Source organism: Rana temporaria, chromosome 1 (genome assembly GCF_905171775.1).
Source record: "Rana temporaria chromosome 1, aRanTem1.1, whole genome shotgun sequence".
Classification (NCBI taxonomy): Eukaryota; Metazoa; Chordata; class Amphibia; order Anura; family Ranidae; genus Rana; species Rana temporaria.
In genome coordinates, this window is record NC_053489.1 from 69082958 (window position 1) to 69105659 (window position 22702).

The following is a 22702-nucleotide window of genomic DNA, read 5'->3' on the forward strand; positions in this document are numbered from 1 at the left end:
TGGTGGTGGCTCACTTAAACATTTGTGCACCGGGTGTTGTTTGTCCCAAGAAACTTCACAGCTATTTGGACTTTTAATATAACTCACTACTATGGTTATTCCAATAAGGATTTGAATGCTTCCCACACATGCTAGTGTGGTATATTTCACATGCTACAGGGACATTATTTCTTTTTCTTTTTTGGACATTTATTCACTACACTAATTGTGTTGTCACATAGGTCTGAATAATTTTTATAGATTGGCGCGATATTTTCTTTTTCCTATATACCACATACTGTGGGACTGCAAAAGTATTTGCGGTTTCTGGTATGCGGTCTTCAAATTCATTTCATCTATTACTGGCTTCTTTGTGAAGCCGACTCCTCAATTGGCCCTCCTCACCCTAACTATTAAAAATATTCCATAGCAATTTAGAAGCATGGTAAACCATATATTAATTGCCGCCAGCCTAACAATTACTTCTAAATGGAAATCTACCTTAGTTCCTAATATCACTGAAGTAATTCAAAGGGTTAACGTGCAACACTCTTATGAAAAACCCTTTGCTATTCAATCTAGTTCAGTACTTTTCTTCAATAGCCAATGGGCTCCGTGGACATCCAGATTTTGCAATACAGTTTAGTTCTCCCAATCCAGTCTGACCTTCCTTATGGTACTATTGTTTGATATTGATCTAGAGACCACTACCCTGCCTCGATACAACTATGTCACTTTTGTTTTATTTTATTCTTTATTTTCTTTACTTACTGTGGTTTTACTTTTCTTTATTTTGTTAGAAAATGGTACACTGTTCTGTTAATTTATGTAACACTGATGTGTTTCCAGAGTCTAGGATCATTTATTGATATCCTTTCTAGAGACTAAAAAGTATTTTTCCTGCATTGTACCTATTATAGGGATTGGAGCATCCACATTTAGCAGTAGGATGCACGGTCCCTTCTACTAAAAACAAGCTTATGCAGGTATGTTTTCTTCTGTTTTTGCTTCTGTTGTATATCGATTTACAATTTGAGCTATGTGCATCAATGCTGTACTATTGTTTTGTTTTTCTTTTTCTTTTTCTGATAAAACTAATAAAACATTTGAAAACAAAGGTACACTATTCCTACTGTGAAACACAGAGGTGGATTGCTGATGTTTTGGGGATGTGTGAGCTACAAAAGGCACAGGAAATTTGGTCAAAATTGATGGCAAGATGAATGCAGTATAGATGGCAAGATGAGTGCAAAATACTGGAGGAACATTTGCATTCATCAGCCAGGAAGCTGCGCATGGGACGTACTTGAACATTCCAATATGACAATGATCCAAAACACAAGGCCAACTCGACCTGTCCTTGGCTACAGCAGAATAAAGTGAAGGTTCTGGAGTGGCCATCTCAGTCTCCTGATCTCAATATCATTGAGTCACTCTGGAGAGATCTGAAACGTGCAGTTCATGCAAGACAGCCCAAGAATTTACAGGAACTAGAGCATTACCATCTGAGCCTCATCCACAAATACCACAAAATACTTCAAGCTGTCATTGATGTTAAAGGGGGCAATATACGGTATTAAGAACTGGGGTAAGTAAACTGTTCATCATGGTCATTTGGGTAGTTTCCGTTGCCATTATGATTTAAAAAGAGTAAACACAGTTGATTGATAATAAATGGCTTCAGCCAAACACTAACCATGAGTGAAAGAAAGATTTTTGTGTTATCATTCATATTCTCTGAAAAATGGCTAAGAAATCATAAATTCTGCCAGGGTATGTAAACTTATGAGCACAACTGTATGTATGTGTCCACACACGTGACCATCTAGCCAGCACATAGCCTGCCATGTGAATTTAGCAGGAAAGTGCTTGTTATTAGTGATAACTAAATCAGAAGAATTATTATTATTAATACTTTACAGCTTTTATAAAGCACCAACAGTTTGCACTGTGCTTTTTAAAAATAAAGGGAGACACTTCAGTTGCAATATAAATTAGAAAAAAAAGGGGTCTGCTCGTGACAGAATTGCCAGTTCTCTAAAACGTATTTTAAAACTTTTAAGGAAATCTAACTCTAAAGCATTTCATGTTTGTTATAGTTGCACAAAAGATCTTAATAATGGACCGGTACAGATCCATTATTTATTGTGGTTTGCTGCAAATAAAAATGTGCAAAATGTGATGAACCAAGTAGCAGAAGTATTTAAACTTGGGTAGCTATTTGGGTCTACATAATGATAATAAAAAAACACATATAGACAAACTTCTGGAGTATGTGAGAATATAGTGCATTCAGCTGTAAACTATATCTAATAAAAAAATCCTATATCAAACAATATCACACAATGCCATTTAAGCCTAACTAAATGTGAAACCATTGTGTCATTAGACATTCAGTTCATTTTCTGTTTATTTTGAAGTGTGGATTGACCATGTAACAACATTAGAGTTGTTGGACTTATTCAACTTATTGTACAACTAAGCAGTTTCCAAGATCCAGATTGCCTTTTTGCCTGGCACAGATTCATTTTCTTAAACTGGTCATCTGATAAGAACCAACAGTTAATATCTACATTCAAAAAGTGCAAATTAGTTGATCATATAATTTAATTAATAAATACCAAGAAGGCCATTGTTTCCCAATGCTTATTTCGGTTAGTAATGATTACTATGATTGTTAGTAAAAGGCATATCTACCTAAGTCAATGTAATATAATGACTAATTCATGAAAAAAAAAATGTTGACAAATAAGGATGTATTGGAATCTCTAGTTGGAACAGGGTATCCCAGCTACTGATATACCATTGACTTTCACACAATCACATGCAAAAAATTTAGAAAATCGTCGAGCGGAAACAAGTTTAAAAAACTAAGTTTCAAGCTTTAGAACAGAATTTGTGTAAAATGAAAAATTGTTGATTAACACACTTATCTCTATACAGTAGCAGAGAGCAACGTCATGCAACTGTTCACATGTTTAAAGATGTTTGACATAAATTAAAGCTTACCACGTTACAGTCGGACTATACACACTTGTATTAAGGAGACTTGACTAATTGAATACAAATTGAATGGTTTAGGTAGGTCCTCATGTTAACGGTTTCATAAATCTAAAAATCTTAATACAATCTAAAAAGATTGTATTGAGATTATACAATCCAATTGTAATGTTTATGGCAAGCTTAAAAATATTTTTTTTTATGCTGGGTGAAAAGGGGAAAGGCTAAAGATTCTGACACAGCTGATTAAAAGCCTTTTGAAAACCTTAAAGTATATGTAAAGTACATGTAAACATTTTTTTTATGTTTTGCATAGAGAGTGGAAGGGTTAGAACCCTGCTTTCTATGCCCTCGCTCTTCCTGTGTGCGGTTGACCAAGTCACCAATGATGGAAAATCTGTAAAGCCTCGTACACACGACCGAGGAACTCAACGGGCGAAACACATCGTTTTCCTCGTCGAGTTCCTTGTTAGGCTGTCAAGGAACTCGACAAGGCAAGTTTCTCCATTCCCGTTGAGGAAATAGAGAACTTGCTCTCTTTTTGGCTTGTCGAGTTTCTCGACAGTTTCCTCGACGAAAATGTACACACGACGTGTGTACGAGGCTTAATTCTAAAGTTGCCACAGGAACAGGAGATGAAGGTAAATATTCCATAAAAAATATTTCTCTTCACATTGGGAAGATTTTTATAGTTCCTGTTGTGTGTCTAGGGATAGATGTGAAGAGAAATCATACTTAAAGGACAAAGACAGCAAAAAAACATAAAAAACATACAGTATCTCACAAAAGTGAGTACACCCTCAATTTTTAAATGTTTTATTTTATATTTTCATTTAACACTGACAAAATTACACTTTGCTACAATGTAAAGTAGTGAGTGTACAGCTTGTAAATTGAATGTCCCCTCAAAATAACTCCACACACAGCCATTAATGTCTAAAGCGCTAGCAACAAAAGTAAGTACACCCAAGTGAAAATTTCCAAATTGGGCCCAAAGTGTCAATATTTTGCGTGGCCACCATTATTTTCCAGCACTGCCTTAACCCTCTTGGGCATGGAGTTCACCAGAGCTTCACAGGTTGCCACTGGAGTCCTCTTCCACTTCTCTATGATGACATTACAGGGCTGGTGGATGTTAGATACCTTGCACTCCTCCACCTTCTGAATGAGGATGCCCCACAGATGCTCAATAGGGTTTAGGTCTGGAGACATGCTTGGCCAGTCCATCACCTCTACCCTCATCTTCTTTAGCAAGGCAGTGGTCATCTTGGAGGTGTGTTTGGGGTCATTATCATGTTGGAATACTGCCCTGCGGCCCAGTCTCCGGAGGAAGGGGGATCATGCTCTGCTTCAGTATGTCACAGTACATATTGGCATTTATAGTTCCCTCAATGAACTGTAGCTCCCCAGTGCTGGCAGCACTAATGCAGTCCCAGACCATGACACTCCCACCAACATGCTTGACTGTAGGCAAGACACACTTGTCTGTGTACTCCTCACCTGGTTGATGCCACACATGCTTGACACCATCTTAACCAAATAAGGTTATCTTGGTCTCATCAGACGACAGGACATGGTTACATTAATCCATATCCTTAGTCTGCTGGTCTTCCGCAAACTGTTTGCAAGCTTTCTTGCGCATCATCTTTAGAAGAGGCTTCCTTCTGGGATGACAGCCATGCAGACCAATTTGATTCAATGTGTGGAGTATGGTCTTAGCACTGATAGGCTGACCCCCACCCCTTCAACTTCTGCAGCAATGCTGGCAGCACTCATACATCTATTTCTTAAAGACAAACTCTGGATATGGCACACTTGTCCTGTTAAACCACTGTATGGTCTTGGCCACTGTGCTGCAGCTCAGTTTCAGGGTCTTGGCAATATTTTTATAGCCTAGGCCATCTTTATGTAGAGCAACAATATCTTTTTTTTCAGATCCTCAGAGAGATCTTTGCAATGAGGTGCCATGATGAACTTTCAGTGACCAGTCTAAGAGAGTAGGAGCGATAACAGATAATTTCACACACCTGCCCTCTATTCACACCTGAGACCTTGTAACACTAATGAGTCACATGTCACAGAGGAGGGAAAATGGCTAATTGGGACCAATTTGGACATTTTCACTTAGGGGTGTACTCACCTTTGTTGACAGCAAATGTACACTGTTATACAAGCTGTACACTCACTACTTTACATTGTAGCAATGTGTAATTTCTTTAGTGTTGTCACATGAAATGTATAATAAAATATTTACAAAAATGTGAGGGGTGTACTCACTTTTGTGAGATACTGTATATACAAATGGGTCTTAACCTCTTGTACTCTATCCAAAAATAAGAAATATAGTTTGACTTTACATATGCTTTCAAAAACAAGGTATGAGACACCGAACACATGTTACTCAGTAATGAGAGAAGACACGAAGCATAATTATTGGGAAGACTGATGTTGTCAAACAGAAGAATTTGGCAAAAATACAGAGAAGATGGATGGTGTCAAACATAATAATATGTCTAAGACTGAAGGTAATATTGGAGGACTGACCACATCCAGATGAACAAACACAATGCACATAGATCATGCACCAAAAGCTGCATTGATGTATCACACAAGCAGAGGATCAAATGCAAAGACCAGTCACTGAGACAAATGGAAAGAAAAATGTCAGACAAAGTTTACACCCAGATAAATGAAACACACCAATATGGTATGAGGCAACAAACATTTCTCACCACAATCACCTTTAAAGGGTTGGAAACAGACTTCAGCCACCAAGACAGGAAAACACAAGTCAAAAAAATTGAATCTGGTGGAATGTGAAACGACTGATAGAGTGAGCTAAAATCAGAGACTAAGTGACAGACTGCGGCAAAATACGTATTGCAGATATACTGGAAACTCCAATCAGGAGACACTTTTTTAACATTTATATTTGCTCTTTTGTCACTGGCCATTTGGAAGAACAGTGATAAATTGAAGATGACACAGTCCAATACAGTGCCTTGAGTAACAACAGTGCTCAAATGCAGGCTCATTGTCTTGCCTGCAAGTATCTATGTAAGGGCCCTTTCACACGGGGCGGATCAGTAATGATCCGCCTCCGTGTGTCCGTCAGCTCAGCGGGGATCGCTCCGTAAAATCCCTGCTGAGCCGCCGGCTGACAGGGTGGTCCCCGCACACTGTGCAGGGACCGCCCTGTCTTTTCTCCGCTCTCCCCTATGGGGGGATCGGATGAACACAGACCGCGTGTCCGTGTTCATCCGATCCGCAGATAGGATTTTCTTCCGTCCGCAAAATCGGATCTTTGCTGAGGCGGGTGATTACGGGTGACAGCGGATATTCATCACATAGGGACCAATGTATGTCCCGTTTTCATCCACAAACGGATGGATGAAAATGCGGACATACGGTTCATTAAAGTGTTAAGTGGAAGAGCCACGGAGGACAACAGAGGATTTAGCATTTTCCAGCTAAACACAAGTCAGGGCTTATTTTTCACTATTTATACACACTATGCTTAGAATCCTTGCAGGGTCAGTGTTACTATTAAGAACAATAGGCAAATGTAAGGAGGTTGCTGAGGGAAAGAAGCAGATTATTTGTATTCGTCATACATTTTTTTTCCAATGGAGACCATTTTCCAAATGTTTTTGTATAAGGTAATTTGCACAATATTCTAAGTCAGGTTAGGACCAGAAAGACAAGCATATACAAAAGGTACACCAGATAGTACCTAGATGCCAACTTAGGAACAGGCAGGAGTCTAATGCTGCAGAAGCCCTTTATTCTTTTCTGGCCAGCCTTGTTGCTTTCGAATAAACACAACTCCATGTCTAACATTATCTGTTGATGAATCTACAAGTAGGGCTGTTCGCATATCTCCTGCTGCCAGGGCTTTTTTTTCCAGGGGGAACTTGGTGGGACTCAGTTCCACCACCTCTGGCTCAGACCCTTGAGGGGGGGGGGGCTGTTCACCACAATCACTTGTAAACACAGAAGTCTGGTTTCTGTGTTTACAAGTGACAGATCTGCACTCTGTGTATAACCCCCCCAAAACTCTGCACTCTGTATGTAATGCAATCCTGGTATTTAATGCCCCTTTAAGACTCTCCTACTGTTTGTAAAATTTGACTGACCACACCCACTATTTAATGTGATTTGAAGGGTGTATATGGGTAGAGGGGTTTGGTGGGTCATGGTTGAGTTCCAGCACCTATTGTTTGAGAAAAAAAGCCCTGCCTGCTGCTATTGACATGTTTTGGGGTCCGTGCCCATTCCTCAAAATAGCAGCAGTATAAGAACAACAATTGCTGGTTACTGCATGAACCTCTTCTGATCAGTTAGGACCAGGGAAAGAGGTACCTTTTTTGTGTAAAATATGAGATCCATGCAGAGGGCTATAGGTAAGGCCACCAAAAGGCGTCACAGTCTCCAGGGATGGCAGTGCCACAATGAATTCACAGAAACACAGGGATCAATTTAAAGATTAAAACTCAGGCCTCGTACACACGGCCGAGGAACTCGACGTGCCAAACACATCGAGTTCCTCGGCCAGTTCAGCCCTGAAGCTGCCGAGGAGCTCGGCGGGCCGAGAGCTCCCATAGAACAACGAGAAAATAGAGAACATGTTCTCTATTTTCTCGACGAGTTCCTCGGCGGCTCCATCGGGCCGAAAGTGTACACACGACAGAGTTTCTCGGCAGAATCAGGCTCTGACCGAGTTTCTCGCCGAATTCTGCCGAGAAACTCTGTCGTGTGTACGAGGCCTCATACATGCAATCACAAGGTACCTTTATATCAGCACTGTGTTACCTTTTTAGGCACTTTTAGGCTAGGTCAGGTCATCATCAGAGGTTCAGCTGGAGAGATTCCTTCACCTCATGTCTGCTGAAAAGGTTGTACTCAGAACAAAAACTGGTTGAAAATCTCTCTAGCAGACCTCTGAATAGCAGTTAAACCAGACAAGGGTTTTAATAGCCCCCCATTATCTTAAAAACATGAAAACTTTTGGGGATAGATATGCTTTAAGCTGCAAATGTATTTGTCAACAAAACACAAAGGTGTCGTTCTGAAAAATACAAGAGGAAACACAAAGTTTATCCCTGACATTTACAATTTATATTTTGTCTTTTAAATATATTGCTGTATTAATTTTAGTAAAACATACGGTAATTAGCAGTCAATAGATTTTGAGAACCAATGCATCAAACTTTAATTTGGTATTATCTAAGCGCTGGTCATAATTGTGGCAATTTCAAGGCAGTTGAAACAGAAACCACTGGCTTTCGATTAGGGGAAAAAAAACAAAAAATGAAAAACCAGAAAAGATCAAAGCAACCGAAGATTTTCATAAAAAGCATGACATAATACACATTTTATTTTTGTAAATTGCCATTGGCCATTGCAATTGGTCATTTTTATCAGCTGGTTAAAAGTGGTAAAGATTGCCGGCAAATTGATGTGTGCCGGGCATTATGCCATTAACTCTTGGCTTAATTTAACATATCTGGGACCATTCAGAAAATGTAAAATATACATGTACATTGTAGGAAAATAATGGAGATACACAGTATATTATACAGTATTTATAAACACATTGATATAGCTACATGTTGTAAAACCTGAGGGTCATAGATGTGCACAATATACCTTCAAAGCAGAAAAATACACGCTGTTAAAAAAATTGAAATTTCGAATCAGTTAATTTACAAAAAGTTTTTTTGCATATTCAAAACAAGAGAAGAGAAAAATATGTATATCCTGTTGTGTAGATAGAAAATAGAAACAAACTACTGTATAAAATCAAATACTAAATCAAATATTTAAGCTATAAAATATAAATGAAGTATTTAACATATGATCATATAATCATGTTTGTAAATAACGGCATCCCAAAATATAACCTCATGAAATTTGAAAAGACAATAACAACCTTTAACGCAATAATTTTCTTCCTAGTCTACTTCCACACTAATAGTGTTCAAGTTTGAAAACATACTAAAGACAATTTTGCTAGAATATTCTTCTGAAATGTGCAATATGCTCCTCAGACTAAAGGGAATGGAAACCCTTAAAATTCTGTTTCATGTTAATATGAAACTTAAAAAAACAGCAGAAACGTATGGTAAAGTCCAATGGCTATGGTAAACACAGAGGGAGTGTTAGCTTTTGTACCTCCAAAATAAACGTGACATAAATGAAATGTTTAATTTTTTCTGGGGGTTTGCTATACTGTTATGTCTGTATACAACACAAATTACAGTTGATTTTGTTTTTACTATTTTGTGAATTATCATTTTGCAAAATTACAGGCCTGCTAAAATTAAAGGCCTGCTAAAGTCTATATAAAATTGAGCTGAGGCTCGCTAGAAAATATACTTTGTGAATATATATCAGCGAATATATATCAGCGAATAAGCTCTGCCTCAGCAGAATAAAGGAAAATGTCTACCAGTACTGTGTTGGAATATTCAGATGGAGAGAAAACTGAAGTTTTTATTTGTCCATTATGTAGAAAGCATGTATATGCCAAGGAGAGCTGCAGGCCACCATTTAACTGGATGGTAAATTTTTGATGTATTATTACAGATTATGGTCCTCGGCTAGCCTGAAACAAAAACAGCAGCCACATTTATTAAAAGAGCAGTGTCAAAGCTGTGTTAACAGACCAGTAACACTTTTCAGATAACATAAAGACACATGGTGGATTTAGGCACCATGCTTGCTGTGGCTGACAATGTGCTAGAAATTGCAGTTAGCCAGCAACATACCCAAACTCAAACTTTGCTTTCTCTATGAGGAGGCAGAACCCATAAACTGGATTGCAGTTTGCAAGTTTTTCCTTAAAAGTGGAGCTCTGCCCAAAAAAGCAGGCTCCGATTGTCTGCCTCCTCTCTCCTCTTCACTTTTTGGGAAGGGGGTGGCTACCTGGTTTTCACAGGTATCTCCGGTTGTCTGCCTCCTTCCCCCTCCACACTTTTTGGGAAGGGGGGGCTACCTGGTTTTGACAGGTATCTGCTCCTAATTCCGCCTCACTTCACCGCAACAAAGTGAGATGGATTGTTCGCCCCCCCCCGCAGCAGGATTCGTGCGTGCACAGTAGGAAACTGTCTGTGAAGCCGCAAGACTTCACTGCCGGTTTCCTTTAGCCAAAATGGCGGCGCCAGCACCCGAGAGCCGATTTAAGAAACGGCTCAGGTCAGGACACTGGATGCCTGGACAGGTAAGTTCCCTTATAGTAAAAGTCAGCAGCTACAGTATTTGTAGTTGCTAAACTTTGAATTTTAGAGGGGGGGTGGAACTCCATTCTAAGAAGATGCTGATATTGATCAGCAAGGATCTGCCTTTACAAAATAAGGATTAATTACTTCTAGGGTTCTATCCGTAAATTTGTCTGACATAAAATAGCTGTTTCAGTACCATAACTGGACCTTGTACTAGAAGGTGCAGTTGTATGCCTTCTGTTCATATTTGTATACATTATTTCTAGCTCATGTGAGAATTCTGGACAAGGCTGCCCACTTGCTGTCTATAAGCGTCAATAAATATAAACATACAACAACCAAATGCCCAGCATACTCATGCAAAAGAAGCAATTATTAAGATGGTGAAAAACTGTATATACTGTAATGTCTATTAACAAATAAATGCAAACTATTGCTCATGAATAGACACAAAATTAAGCAATAATACCTATCCTGTCTAGTCTGTCAATGGCAACAGTTTCAAAGGCTCTTCTCATCATTGGATATTCTTCTAGAACTTCATTAAAATTCTCCACGGAAAGGGAGTAGAGGCGGCAATAAGTCTCAGCTCGTACACTAGCTGTTCGACGACCCTTTGTCAAAAGGCATATTTCTGGAACAAAAAGAAATACATTGCATATTGTAACTTGTAAAGGCATACATTTACAATAAACCCCTATTAAAATAATAATATCAAACTGATGTTGCACTGTACAGTAGCTAATACTACAAATACACATAGCAATGGACCCCTCTCCTAGAAAGATGTCAGTAAAGCACAGCAGACATATGGACTGGTTTCCTCATAACAAAAAGATCACATTTTATATCAGCCCACATGGTTCTCAAGGGATGCTTACATGGTGCAAGCAGTAAACTGGCTTTTTGCGCTACACTCTTTGCCCAGTGGTTGATTGGTAGTATTTTCTTGTGCTAGCCCTGCCTTTGGGAAACTGACAGAGGGAATCTGTGTCCTCTTTGTGTCCTCTTTGTGTTGGGCATATAGGTCACCTCCCTATCGAAAACCAAGGGGCAACACAACCCCCCTTGCGATTATAACAGCCTTCTTGAAATGCTGTCTACAATATTTTGGAGTGTTTAGTGGTGAAAACAGCTTTTGAGATCAGATATTGCTGTTGGCTGTGAAGACCTGGTTCGCAACTGGTTTTTCAATTCATCCCAAAGGTTTTCAGTGGGGTTTAGGTCTAGGCTCTATGCGGGTCACTTAAGTTCCTCCACACAAAACACATCAAACCATATCTTTATGGCTGACATGGCTTTGTGCACAAGGGCCTTCCCTAAAATATTGCCACTGGGCTAGAAGAGCACAATGGTGTGGGATGACTTTGTATGCTGTAGCAGTACCAGTACCCTTCACTGGAAACTCCTGAACTCAATATTTTGGAGGGAAGTCCGCACACTGTGGCCATATAGCGTATTTTTTCCAGTACTGCACTAGGTATTCCCGCCGAACAAATAAATGGCTTTTCCAAAAGTAGGGAAATGTGTATTAAGGTTTTTCCAATGTTGCCTACAAATGATTGAAAAAATATGAATTAGTCATAGCAGAACTAGTGTGGCAACTTTAACTCTATCACCCATCATCATATGACAGGAAAAAGATTACACTCTTGTAAATCCAGTTAAAAAAGGAGGTAGGGCAGCATTTTCTTGAGGTCACCTTATAGCAAGCACTTCAAAATTGTGTTTTTGGAGCCCCAACTATTTCTTTCATGCCTTCTTTGCAGCCCTCAGGCAGTTTAGGGGATACATTGAGGCCCCGATCTGTTTCCCAGCTGATTAAGACTATATAATTCCTTACATTATTTTGTAGCTCAATATTTCTGGAATGTGTATTGAACCTTTTCTTAGGTATAAAATATTGTAAGCTCAAGTTATTTTTATAATGTTAAAAGCATCTGCACGTCCCCTACTATGTAAACGAAGGCCCGGATTCAGAAAGATAAGCGTATCTTTCTGCGGGCGTAATGTATCTCAGATACGTTACGCCGCCGTAAATTAGGGCGCAAGTTCTGTATTCAGAAAGAAATTGCGCCCTAAGTTACGGCGGCGTAATGTATGTGGGCCGGCGTAAGCCCGCCTAATTCAAATGGGGATGATGTGGGCGTGTTTTATTTAAATGAAGTGTGACCCCGCGTATTTTATGTTTTTTACGAATGGCGCATGCTCGAAATCCCAGTGCGCATGCTCGAAATTACCCCGCAAATCGTCATTGCTTTAGACGTGAACGTAACTTACGTACAGCCCTATTCGCGAACGACTTACACAAACAACGTAAAATTTACAAAACTCGACGCGGGAACGATGTCCATACTTAACATTGGATACCCCTCATATAGCAGGGGTAACTTATGCCGGAAAAAGCCGAACGTAAACTACGTTAAAAAAAGCGCCGGGCGGACGTACGTTTCTGAATCCACGTATCTACCTAATTAGCATATTCCTTGCATAAATATACGGGAGCGCCACCTAGCGGCCAGCGTAAATATGCAGCCTAAGATACGACGGTGTAAGACACTTTCGCCAGTCGGATCTTAGCTAAATTCCGGCGTATCTTGTTTTCTGAATACAGAAAAAAAATATGCCGGAGCATAGTAGAAGTTACGCGACATATCAATAGATACGCCAGCGTAACTTCTCTCTGAATCCGTCCCAAAATGTTTAAAAAAGCATTTCTTATTCCCTTCACAGTCCAGTGCTGTCCTACACCATTGGCTTTCCAACCTCTTCCAACTCACCTATGAAGGGCTCAGGCTAATGTGTACTTCCTATTTTGCATATCCATTGAAGATATTTCCCTCCCCTGCCATCTGTCTGTGTACTGGTGACCACTGTAACTGAAATCTGAAACTTCACAGATATCTCTGACAGAGTTGAAAATCTTCATGCAGCTGTTACAGTAAAAACTGTATAAGAAGATATTTCTCCTCACTTCCTGTTTTGTGTCTGGGTCAGGAAGTGAGGGGAGATCACCCCAATTTTTTTTTAACCATTCCCTATTCTATACAAACCCCAAAAAATGGCTTAAAGGGGCAGTACAGTCAAAGTTCAGTTCGTTCTGCACTCCTGTGACCCATTTCCAGCTAAAGCCCACTGCCGGCTGACGTCACAGAGCTTGAGAAAGCTTGTGACCATATGAACAGGATCCGCTCACATGCCTGAACCTGGCTCAGCCTCTCAGTGAACTGCTGAGAGCCTGAGCCATCCACTCCCGCCCCCTTCACAGCCCAGACAGTGCAGGGTGCAGAACAGACAGTGGTGACTGATCGTCACCAGCTCTCAGTTCAGGGAGGTTTGAGAACCGAGTGATCAATGGTGTTTGATTGCTCAATTCTCACTCTTAGAGCCAGCAGGGGGCAGTTGCAGCATCAAACCGATGCTGCATCTGCCTAGGCAAGCATAATTCCAAAAAAACAACATTCCCATACCTCTCTTTTAAGATATACTTTAAACCAACTGTGTTTTTTTTTATAAACCAATAAAAGAAAATTAAATGACAGGTATAAATTGCCATGTAAGTAAAGCTGTAGGAATCTCTTTTAAAGACCGTACATTATCATTATTAATGTCAGTCTAGTCTTTCCTTATTACCTAACACGTTAAGCCCTGTACACACGACCGGTTTTCCTGCCAGGAAAACTGCCAAGAAAGCTTTTGTCCAGGAAAACCGGACATGTGTATGCTTCCTAGAAGTTCTCCCGTCAGGAAAACAGACGGAAATCCCGACTGGAAAATAGAGAACCTGCTCTCTATTTTCCCGTCTGGATTCCTGGCAGCTTTTTTGCTGCCAGATTTACTAATACTCTATGGGAAACACTGCGAGGCAGTGCCCATGGAGCATACACACGGCTGGGATTCCCAGCCAAAGCTCCATGGCAGTTTTCCTGCCAGGTCCTCGGCTTTCCCCTTGATTTTCACAGCGGATTTTCTTTTTTGACAGTAAAAACACAGCAGACTTTTTACCGCCGTGAAAACGAGCGTGTGTACAGGGCTTAAGAATTTTTTTTTCCACCAAATGTATTATACTAACCTCCAAAATAAGAGCCATCTGTCAGTTTCATCTCTCGACTGGATCTGGTAATGACGCCTGCTACACCATGTTGAATAAAATACATTTTCTTCCCAACAGCCCCTTCACGGATGATATAATCTCCAGGCTGAAAAACCTCAAACTTTAGTTTGCTCAGCATGGCGGTGACAAAATTCGGGTCCGCATTAGCAAACAGAGGCATTGTGGCCACCAGTTTCCGACAGTTAAAATTCACTATTTCCTAGAAATAAAAAAAAAATACATTTTTTTATTATACAACATCATGAAAGGGCAAACTGAACAATATAAACAAGAGTATCTTCAGCAATTGCAAACATGCATTCTTATACTGTATGTACTGTATACAGACCAAAATTCATAACATCCAATTGGTGGGATGGCAATTCAACTATAATTTATGAAATGCTACACTTTACATTTTATCATGGCGATTTAACAACAAGTCAGGCCCCGTACACACGACCGAGTTTCTCGGCAGAATTCAGCCAGAAATCGATCGGAGCTGAATTCTGCCGAGAAACCCGGCCGTGTGTACACTTTCGGACGAGGAAGCCGACGAGTTCCTTGTCGAGCCAAATAGAGAACATGTTCTCTATTTCCTCATTGTTCAATGGGGAAAGTTGGCTCGCCGAGATCCTCGGCGGCTTCACACAGAACTCGACGAGCAAAACGATGAATTTTGCCCGTCGAGTTCCTCGGACGTGTGTACGGGGCCTGACACTTTGAGCCATATGACAGAGACAATAAACACATGTTCCAAACTTCATAGCACCATAGGGTAGGTTTACCAAATGTTCACAACTTCTGTCATTGGCCAGTCAATATCTGCATTAACACATTTCATGACACCATGGTGATTGGATTAAGGTAACAGAATTTCTCATGTAGCTCCAGTATAAATGCTGTGGTATATTCCTGACATTCATTATAAATGAGGAAGCCATTTGGATGAGTGCTGAAATGTTTTTAACAATATAGGAGAAGCCTAGTTGAATGTAATGACTACCTCCACCATGACCTGCATAAATAAGAACCTCCACAGACACATTTTCACTCTCTGTTAATCAAACTAGAATTCAATGAGCCAGGTCATATTCTCTTTATTTAGACCCCTTTCACACAAGCATTCCGATGAGAGCCTCCATTAACCTCTATGGAGCTTCGGGTCTAAACAGGCATGTGTCCATTTACATCTGCCCATCTTTAATTCGATTCGCCTGAAAACAAATGGACGGGGGGGGGGGGGGGGGTCATTCCATCTGTCTGGTTGGATCAGATTGGAGAAACTCGGGTGCAAACGGACAGCTGGACTGTTTACATCCGACTGTCCATAGAGGAGAGCAGGCTGTGTCCGTGTCTGTCTGCATAAGGGGAGCAGGCATGGACCTGTCATCTGCCTGCTCACTAGGGATCAGTGGACAGATTCCATGCTGAGCAAGGGGATCGCTGGTGGAGTCCACTCTGTGTGAAAGGACCATTAGTTAGAAAAACCCTCTTCACAACTGATTGACATGGGTCTTAGAATTCATTCCTACTATACCATATTTGCTGGATGATTGGTGAACACATGCTGCTAGTCATTAAGACACAGCAGAGTCAATTCACAAAGCTTTAAAGCTGAACTCCAGGTAAAACAAAAGGAAAAAAAAATCCATTTGCTATGTACATAGAAACTACCTCTATTGATGCCTGCCACTCAAAAGAACACAAGACATTTATAAACCGGTAAGGTGGAGACTAGCTATCAGAGCTGTACTACAGCTGGAACTGTAAGTTTATGTGGGTTATATAACAAATAATTTAGCCCCCCCAAAGTTTAGCTTTAACACAAGGATGGGGTTCCCTAATTCAGCCACCTGAGTGCAATTTAAAAAAAAACTAGTTGGAATTCACTTTAAATTTCCTTTTCCTGTCATCATCAAGGTTCAAAGTAGAGATAAAGTAATGCCGCGTACACACAACTGTTTTTCGGGTTGTAAAAAATGACTTTAAGGGTCTAGAAAAAACTACGTTTTTTTCAACCCGATCATTAAAACGGCCTTGCCTACACACGATCGCAAAAAAAAAAAAACTCTAGCAAAGCGCGGTGACATACAACACGTACGACGGCACTATAAAGAGGAAGTTCCATTCGGATGACGCCACCCTTTGGGCTGCTTTAGCTGATTTTGTGTTAGTAAAAGACGATTCGCGCTTTTCAGTCTGTTAGAGCGTGATGAATGTGCTTACTCCATTACGAACTGTAGTTTTATCAGAACGAGCGCTCCCGTCTCATAACTTGTTTCTGAGCATGTGCGTTTTTTTCACGCCGTTAAAGCCCACACACGACCATTTTTTACAACGTAAAAAACGACAACGTTAAAAACGAAGTGAAAAATTAGAGCATGTTCGAAATTTTTAATGGCTATTTTTTACATCGTGAAAAATGCTTTGGAGCCCACACACGATCGTTTTTAATGACATAAAAAAATATATATATATTTTTTACAACCCGAAAAACGGGCGTGTGTACGCAGCATAAAAAAAATGCAAACAAAATGGTCTTTATTGCAGAAGAAATGATTCGCAATTTTCTTTAGAATGTACACTGAACTGCACATGCAAAGCTCAGTTTACATTGTGGCACACTGCTTGTGTGCCAGGATGACTAAAGTCCTGTCCATGTGTTGAAGTGAGGTCATTCTGCTAGAGCCAATCAAGGTGGCTGAAGACCGGAAGCCAGAAGAAGTCAGGGAGGAAGTGACGGAGTCGGTGAGGGACTTTGCGGGCGTCGGAGGTTTGGAAGGTGAGCATTGTTGCCCTTTGTCCCTCTTTAAAGTGGAAAATGTGCTAAACGGCAGGCTCTTTACTGTAGAAGAGAAAAACTGCTATACAGATGATAATTTTCCATCTTGCTCAGTTGATTTGTGTTGAGCCAGATGGTTCTTTTAGGACCACCCACTTCTTGAATTTTGGCAGATTCCTGCTGAAGCTACTGAAATTTTAGCCCAAACAATTGTAGCTTTAAACTTTTACAAAAGTTGATGTTGAAAGCTACCCTAATAGGATTCCCACAATTCATATTTTCTGTGCCCCACCAAAGCTTTGACATTTATTAAAACTAAATCCAAAATCCCCCCCTGTTGTAAGTCCCATTGAGTACACCTGATGCCTGTTTCAATATTTCACACCATTTTTTATGGACTGCACTCTATTATTGCCAATATTTGCATTTGCGGTGGCCAACCTCTACACTATATAATTTTTTTTTAATCTCATAAAGGCCAGATTCAACCTGCTGCATTACAATAACTGTTTCAGTGCACCACAACACAGGGTAATGTAATGTAAATACATAGTTTGTGGTGCACTGAATTACAAAAAAAAAGTGTTTTTCATGCTTTATGCATTAGGCAGCCCATTCGAAAAGACTGCCTTAATCCAAAAGCACATCAAAGAGGAGTTCCACCTAAAAATGGAACTTCCTCTTAACCCACTCCTCGCCCCCTTACATGCCACATTTGGCATGTAATTTTTTTTGGGGGGGAGTGGGGGCTTCAGGAGAAGGGGACTTCCTGTCCCACTTCCTCCTTCCGCCGAGGGGCTGGAAAGGCGATTAGCTTAATCGCCTTTTCACAGCCCCTCCCTGTAGGCGAGCGCCTGTCCAATCGGACGGCGCCGCGCTGCTCGCGCATTCCCAATCGGACGGCGCCGCGCCGCTCGCGCATGTGCAGTGCGGCTCGCGCATGCGCAGTGGGTGCCCGGCCATGAAGCCGAAAGCTGTCACTGCCGGGTGCCCACACTAGAAATGAAGACGCCGGCCGGCGAGGGGGGGCGAGGAGCGGAGCCCCGGCCAGCGCGTCGCTGGAGCCGTGGAGCAGGTAAGTGTCAGTTTATTAAAAGCCAGCAGCTACACTTTTTGTAGCTGCTGACTTTTAATAAGCTTAAAAAATGGGTGGAAAACCCCTTTAACATTGGTTAAACACAACACACACATGTAAGTAGTCCCAAAATCTGTAAGGGAGATGTGTCTTTATAGGTATACTTTTATTACTATAATATTTAATATGGCTTAGAATAGTGAGGTCATAGATATCTAGAGCTGTACCCCTGGTATCATCACATGGACTTGGAAAATAATGTGCACAAATCACTTTGCTGTTCTCCAGGGACAAATGATGACAATTTATTCAATTTACTAATTTGTAGCCAAAAATGAAATCGATAGGGTTAGGTGACATCAATAAAAAAAAGATGGGCTAAGCCAAGAGAATGCCTGTAAATTCCTAAACTCTTGAAGGTCACCTTGTTCCGGATGGTAGCCCAGAGAACACCGTAAATAGAGAAAGGGATATGAAAAGATGATGAAAACCTTCCTTTCACTTTGCAGGCAATATTCATGAGGGAAGTCTGTTATTTGAATGTCACCCCAAGCAAGTTATTGCTCATTAAGCGAAGCTAAATACAGTATTTAATAATGCAACAGCTCAATTTTGTTATTTTTAGCTCAGTCAGAGATGCTTTTTTATAAGCGAAAATATATTTAGCAGAAAATGAAATACAACCTTTTAGGAAGCAGAGGGTGAAGTGACTAGACTTGAATTTTTGGCCTGTATGCATGAAACATTTATGCTTTTGTGGTCTACTACAGTAGATTAATAAATGCTTCTGGTTTATTAAAAAATAAAATAAAAATCAGTTGAATGGAGACCTCTAATATATTCCCAATCTGGAATACTAACTCTATGCTATATTGGGTTTCTAGAGCTCGGTTCGCCCCAGAACACCTCGAACAGGCAAAAAGTTCTAGCAAACATGGGAACCCTATTAAAGCCTATGGCCCCGTACACACGACCGAGGAACTCGACCTGCCAAACACATCGAGTTCCTCGGCGAGTTCAGTGTGGAAGCCGCCGAGGAGCTCGGCGGGCCGACTTTCCTCATTGAACAACGAGGAAATAGAGAACATGTTCTCTTTTCGGCCCGATGAGTTCCTCGACGGGTTCCTCGCTGAAAAGTGTACACACGACCGAGTTTCTCGGCAGAATCCAGCTCCGACCGAGTTTCTGGCTGAATTCTGCCGAGAAACTCGGTCGTGTGTACGGGGCCTATGGGACACAAACATGAGAAATCAAAAGTCCTCATCTTAAAGGCTCATTTGCATGTTATTGCCAAAAATAGTGTATGGGGGCCCGGGTACTGCCCTATCAATGCAAAAAAACAGGAGCAGTGATTTTAATAATGCCTAAAGTGAAACAATAAAAATGAAATATTACATTAAATATCGTGCCGGGGGGGGGGGGGGGGTCCCCTTAGCCTGCCTGTAAAGTGGCGTATCTGTGCGATGTGTAGAACAGTGTTGCAGCAATACTGACATTTCTAAAATAAAACATTTAATTTAAACTTGCTTGAGGCTGTAATGAATTGCCAGCTCCTGGCAATATAGATGAAAAATCCATTAAAAAACAACAACGTGGGGTCCCCCAGTCCAAAATAAAGAAAAATTGGACCCTTATCCGAGCATGCAGCCTGGAGGTCAGGATAGTGGGGATGAGCGAGCCGCCCCCTCCCCTCCTGAACCATACCAGGCCACATGCCCTCAAAATGGGGGGTTGGGTGCTTGGAGCAGGGGGAGGGTCTATACTCGCCCTATAAGACATGGAACATGGATTCCACCACATATTCACCACCGACCATTGCAGCCTCTGCTCACCTGTGCCCCCCCCGCTCCTGCACACCCGGGCTGAAATCATATGTTTTGCGTTTTAAACCCGGCATATAAGACGACCCCTGATATTTTGGCATTTTTTTTAAAAACGTCGTCTTTTACCCTGGAAAATACGATAAAATATTTACAAAAATGTGCGGGCCGTACTCAATTTTGTAAGATACTGTATATACTACACTGACTGCACTATATACTCTGAACTATGTTATATACACTACATTGACTGCACTATATACTCTGAACTGTATTATATATATACACACTACACTATATACTCTGAACTGTATTATATATATACACTACACTATATACTCTGAACTGCATTATATATACACTACACGGACTGCACTATATACTCTAAACTGCATTATATATACTACATTGACCTCTCAATATACTCTGCACTGTACTACATATACTACACTAACTGCACTATATACTCTGAACTGTATAAAATATACTACACTGACTGACTGCACACTACGCTACCTGCCTAATCTCCTAATCTCCAATCATTCACTTTATACGGCCGCCGTGTAAGCAGCAGCCTTATATAGTGTGGGGCATGAACTTAGCCCCTGAGCCATGATTGACGAACAATCAAGCCTATCCCTACACACAATATACACACGGACAATAATCTTATATGCAGCCTCAATATATCATTATGTAACAAGGCCCCATAAGCAGGTGTGCAGTCTGCTTTGGCTGTATTATTATCTTGCCTCTGCATGATAAGATTCCTGCAAAATTTGAAAGGGTCATTTACATAACAAGCCTCTAGAACAGAATAATTTTATGTCCCTGCTTTACAAAATTAGCCTTTTTAGAACTGGGGTACATTTGAACTTTAAAGTGGACCTCTGGCCAAGCTATGGACATTCAAACATTTACTTATTATGTTTATTATTAAGCAGAAAATTAGATTATGGTCTCATGCACATGGACAGTTTGAGGCTGAAAATATCCTTGATCGTAGAATCCTGGCCTGACTACATCATACATGCATGCACGTGTTTATGCTAATGCACAAAAGAATCAGTGTTCATCCAAGTATTTTTTTTCCCAGGTACTTATAGAGCGCCGTTAGTGTATGCATCACTTTGCATATATATTGTACATTCACATCAGCCCCTGATCTCAAGGAGCTTACAATCTATGGTCCCTAACACATTTAACCCTACACATACTAGGGCCAATTTACACAGAAGCCAATTAACCTACCAGAAAGTCTTTAGAGCATGGGAGGAAACTGGAGTACCCAGAGTGAACCCACACAGGCACAGGGAGAACATAGCCACATACTGCCATTCATTCTGTACGCACTTCCTGCAGCTCACTGGATGGGGAATTAACAACAAATTGTCCATGTGCATGGGGCTTTAAAATATGCCCTCAGTGACCTCTGTAGCTGAAGACATTTTGGAACAATTCATTCTCCCAGCAGTGGCTTGGCAGCCTTCCAATCTATAAAGAAAAGACAGAGCAGAAATTCTAGGGGGGAGGAGTAGAGCGAGTTGCGCTGCTGTGAACAATGAATTGCTCCACATTGCCTGTAGCCAGTGGTGGCACACACATAAAGGGCCCCCCTCTCCTGGCACCGCTCTAATTACCATAGATAGATTCATGTAGCCGCTGACACAGCCTATTCAGGTGTTCGGCCCTTTTTCGGGCACAGGGCACCTGAATTACACTGGCGGGGGTGTTTTATGGAAGCACCTGTTTAGAGCCATAGGCTCTAATAGGTGCCCAAAAATGTGAACAGCGGGCTCCATGCTGGGCATTCGCTGTTCACTCAGCTGTGTGTTAGCAAAGTGAAGAAATTCACTTTGCTAACATTGAATCTGCCTCTCAGCCAATCAGGTTGCCGGCTGAGAGATGGGGCATAGTAGTGGCAATTGATGGACACACTGGCAGCATCTGATGGGACAAAGTAGTGGCAATTGGTGGGCACACTGGCAGCATCTGATGGGGCACAGTAGCTGCAATTAATGGGCACACTGGCAGCATCTGATGGGGCACAGTAACGGCAATTGATTGGCACACTGGCAGCATTTGATGGGGCACAGTAGCGGCAATAGATCGCCACACTGGCAGCATTTGATGGGGCACAGTAGCGACAATTGATGGGCACACTGGCAGCATTTGATGGGGTACAGTAGCGACAATTGATCGGCATGCTGGAAGCATTTGATGGGCACAGTGTCAGCAATTGATGGGTACAGTGGCTGCGTTTGATGGCACAGTGGTGGCAATTTATGGGTACAGTGGCTGTGTTTGATGGCATAGCAGCTGCATTTGGCACAGTGGCTTCAATTGATGTTTTTGTTTTTTTCACTTTGTTTGTGCCCCCCAAAAAGTTTGGAGCACCAGCTGCCACTGCCTGTAGATACAGATACCAGTGGGGCTTTTAACGATTGTTCATACATGAATATTCATATTGAATCAAACTGAACACATTATACAGGACGAACCTGATAAACAAACAGCTTTGTAAGTGAATAGATGATCCACATAAAGACTGCAGGTGGATGTGTTGTACTGCAAAGTGCTGCAGCCTGAACAAACAAGGTGATACTGAAGCACAGTAAAATAAAATAGAGATGCTCTGAATCCTGTCTGTTTCATTATGGGCCTTCATGACTGATCAGAAGCTTGTCTGTGATTCAGACATTGGGGGAATGTCTCCAAAAGGAGACA

At 41.1% G+C, this 22702-nt stretch overlaps 1 protein-coding gene across 1 annotated transcript in view; it reads right to left on the bottom strand.

The window, feature by feature from the left end:
• HCN1 (hyperpolarization activated cyclic nucleotide gated potassium channel 1) overlaps positions 1–22702 on the bottom strand; it is a 581473-nt gene that overhangs the window by 27010 nt on the left and 531761 nt on the right. The window contains exons 6-7 of the mRNA XM_040339190.1: positions 14275–14515; positions 10672–10836 (exon numbers count right to left, since the gene is read on the bottom strand). Coding sequence (XP_040195124.1) covers positions 10672–10836; positions 14275–14515 — 406 coding nt within the window. The remainder of the gene's footprint in view (positions 1–10671; positions 10837–14274; positions 14516–22702) is intronic.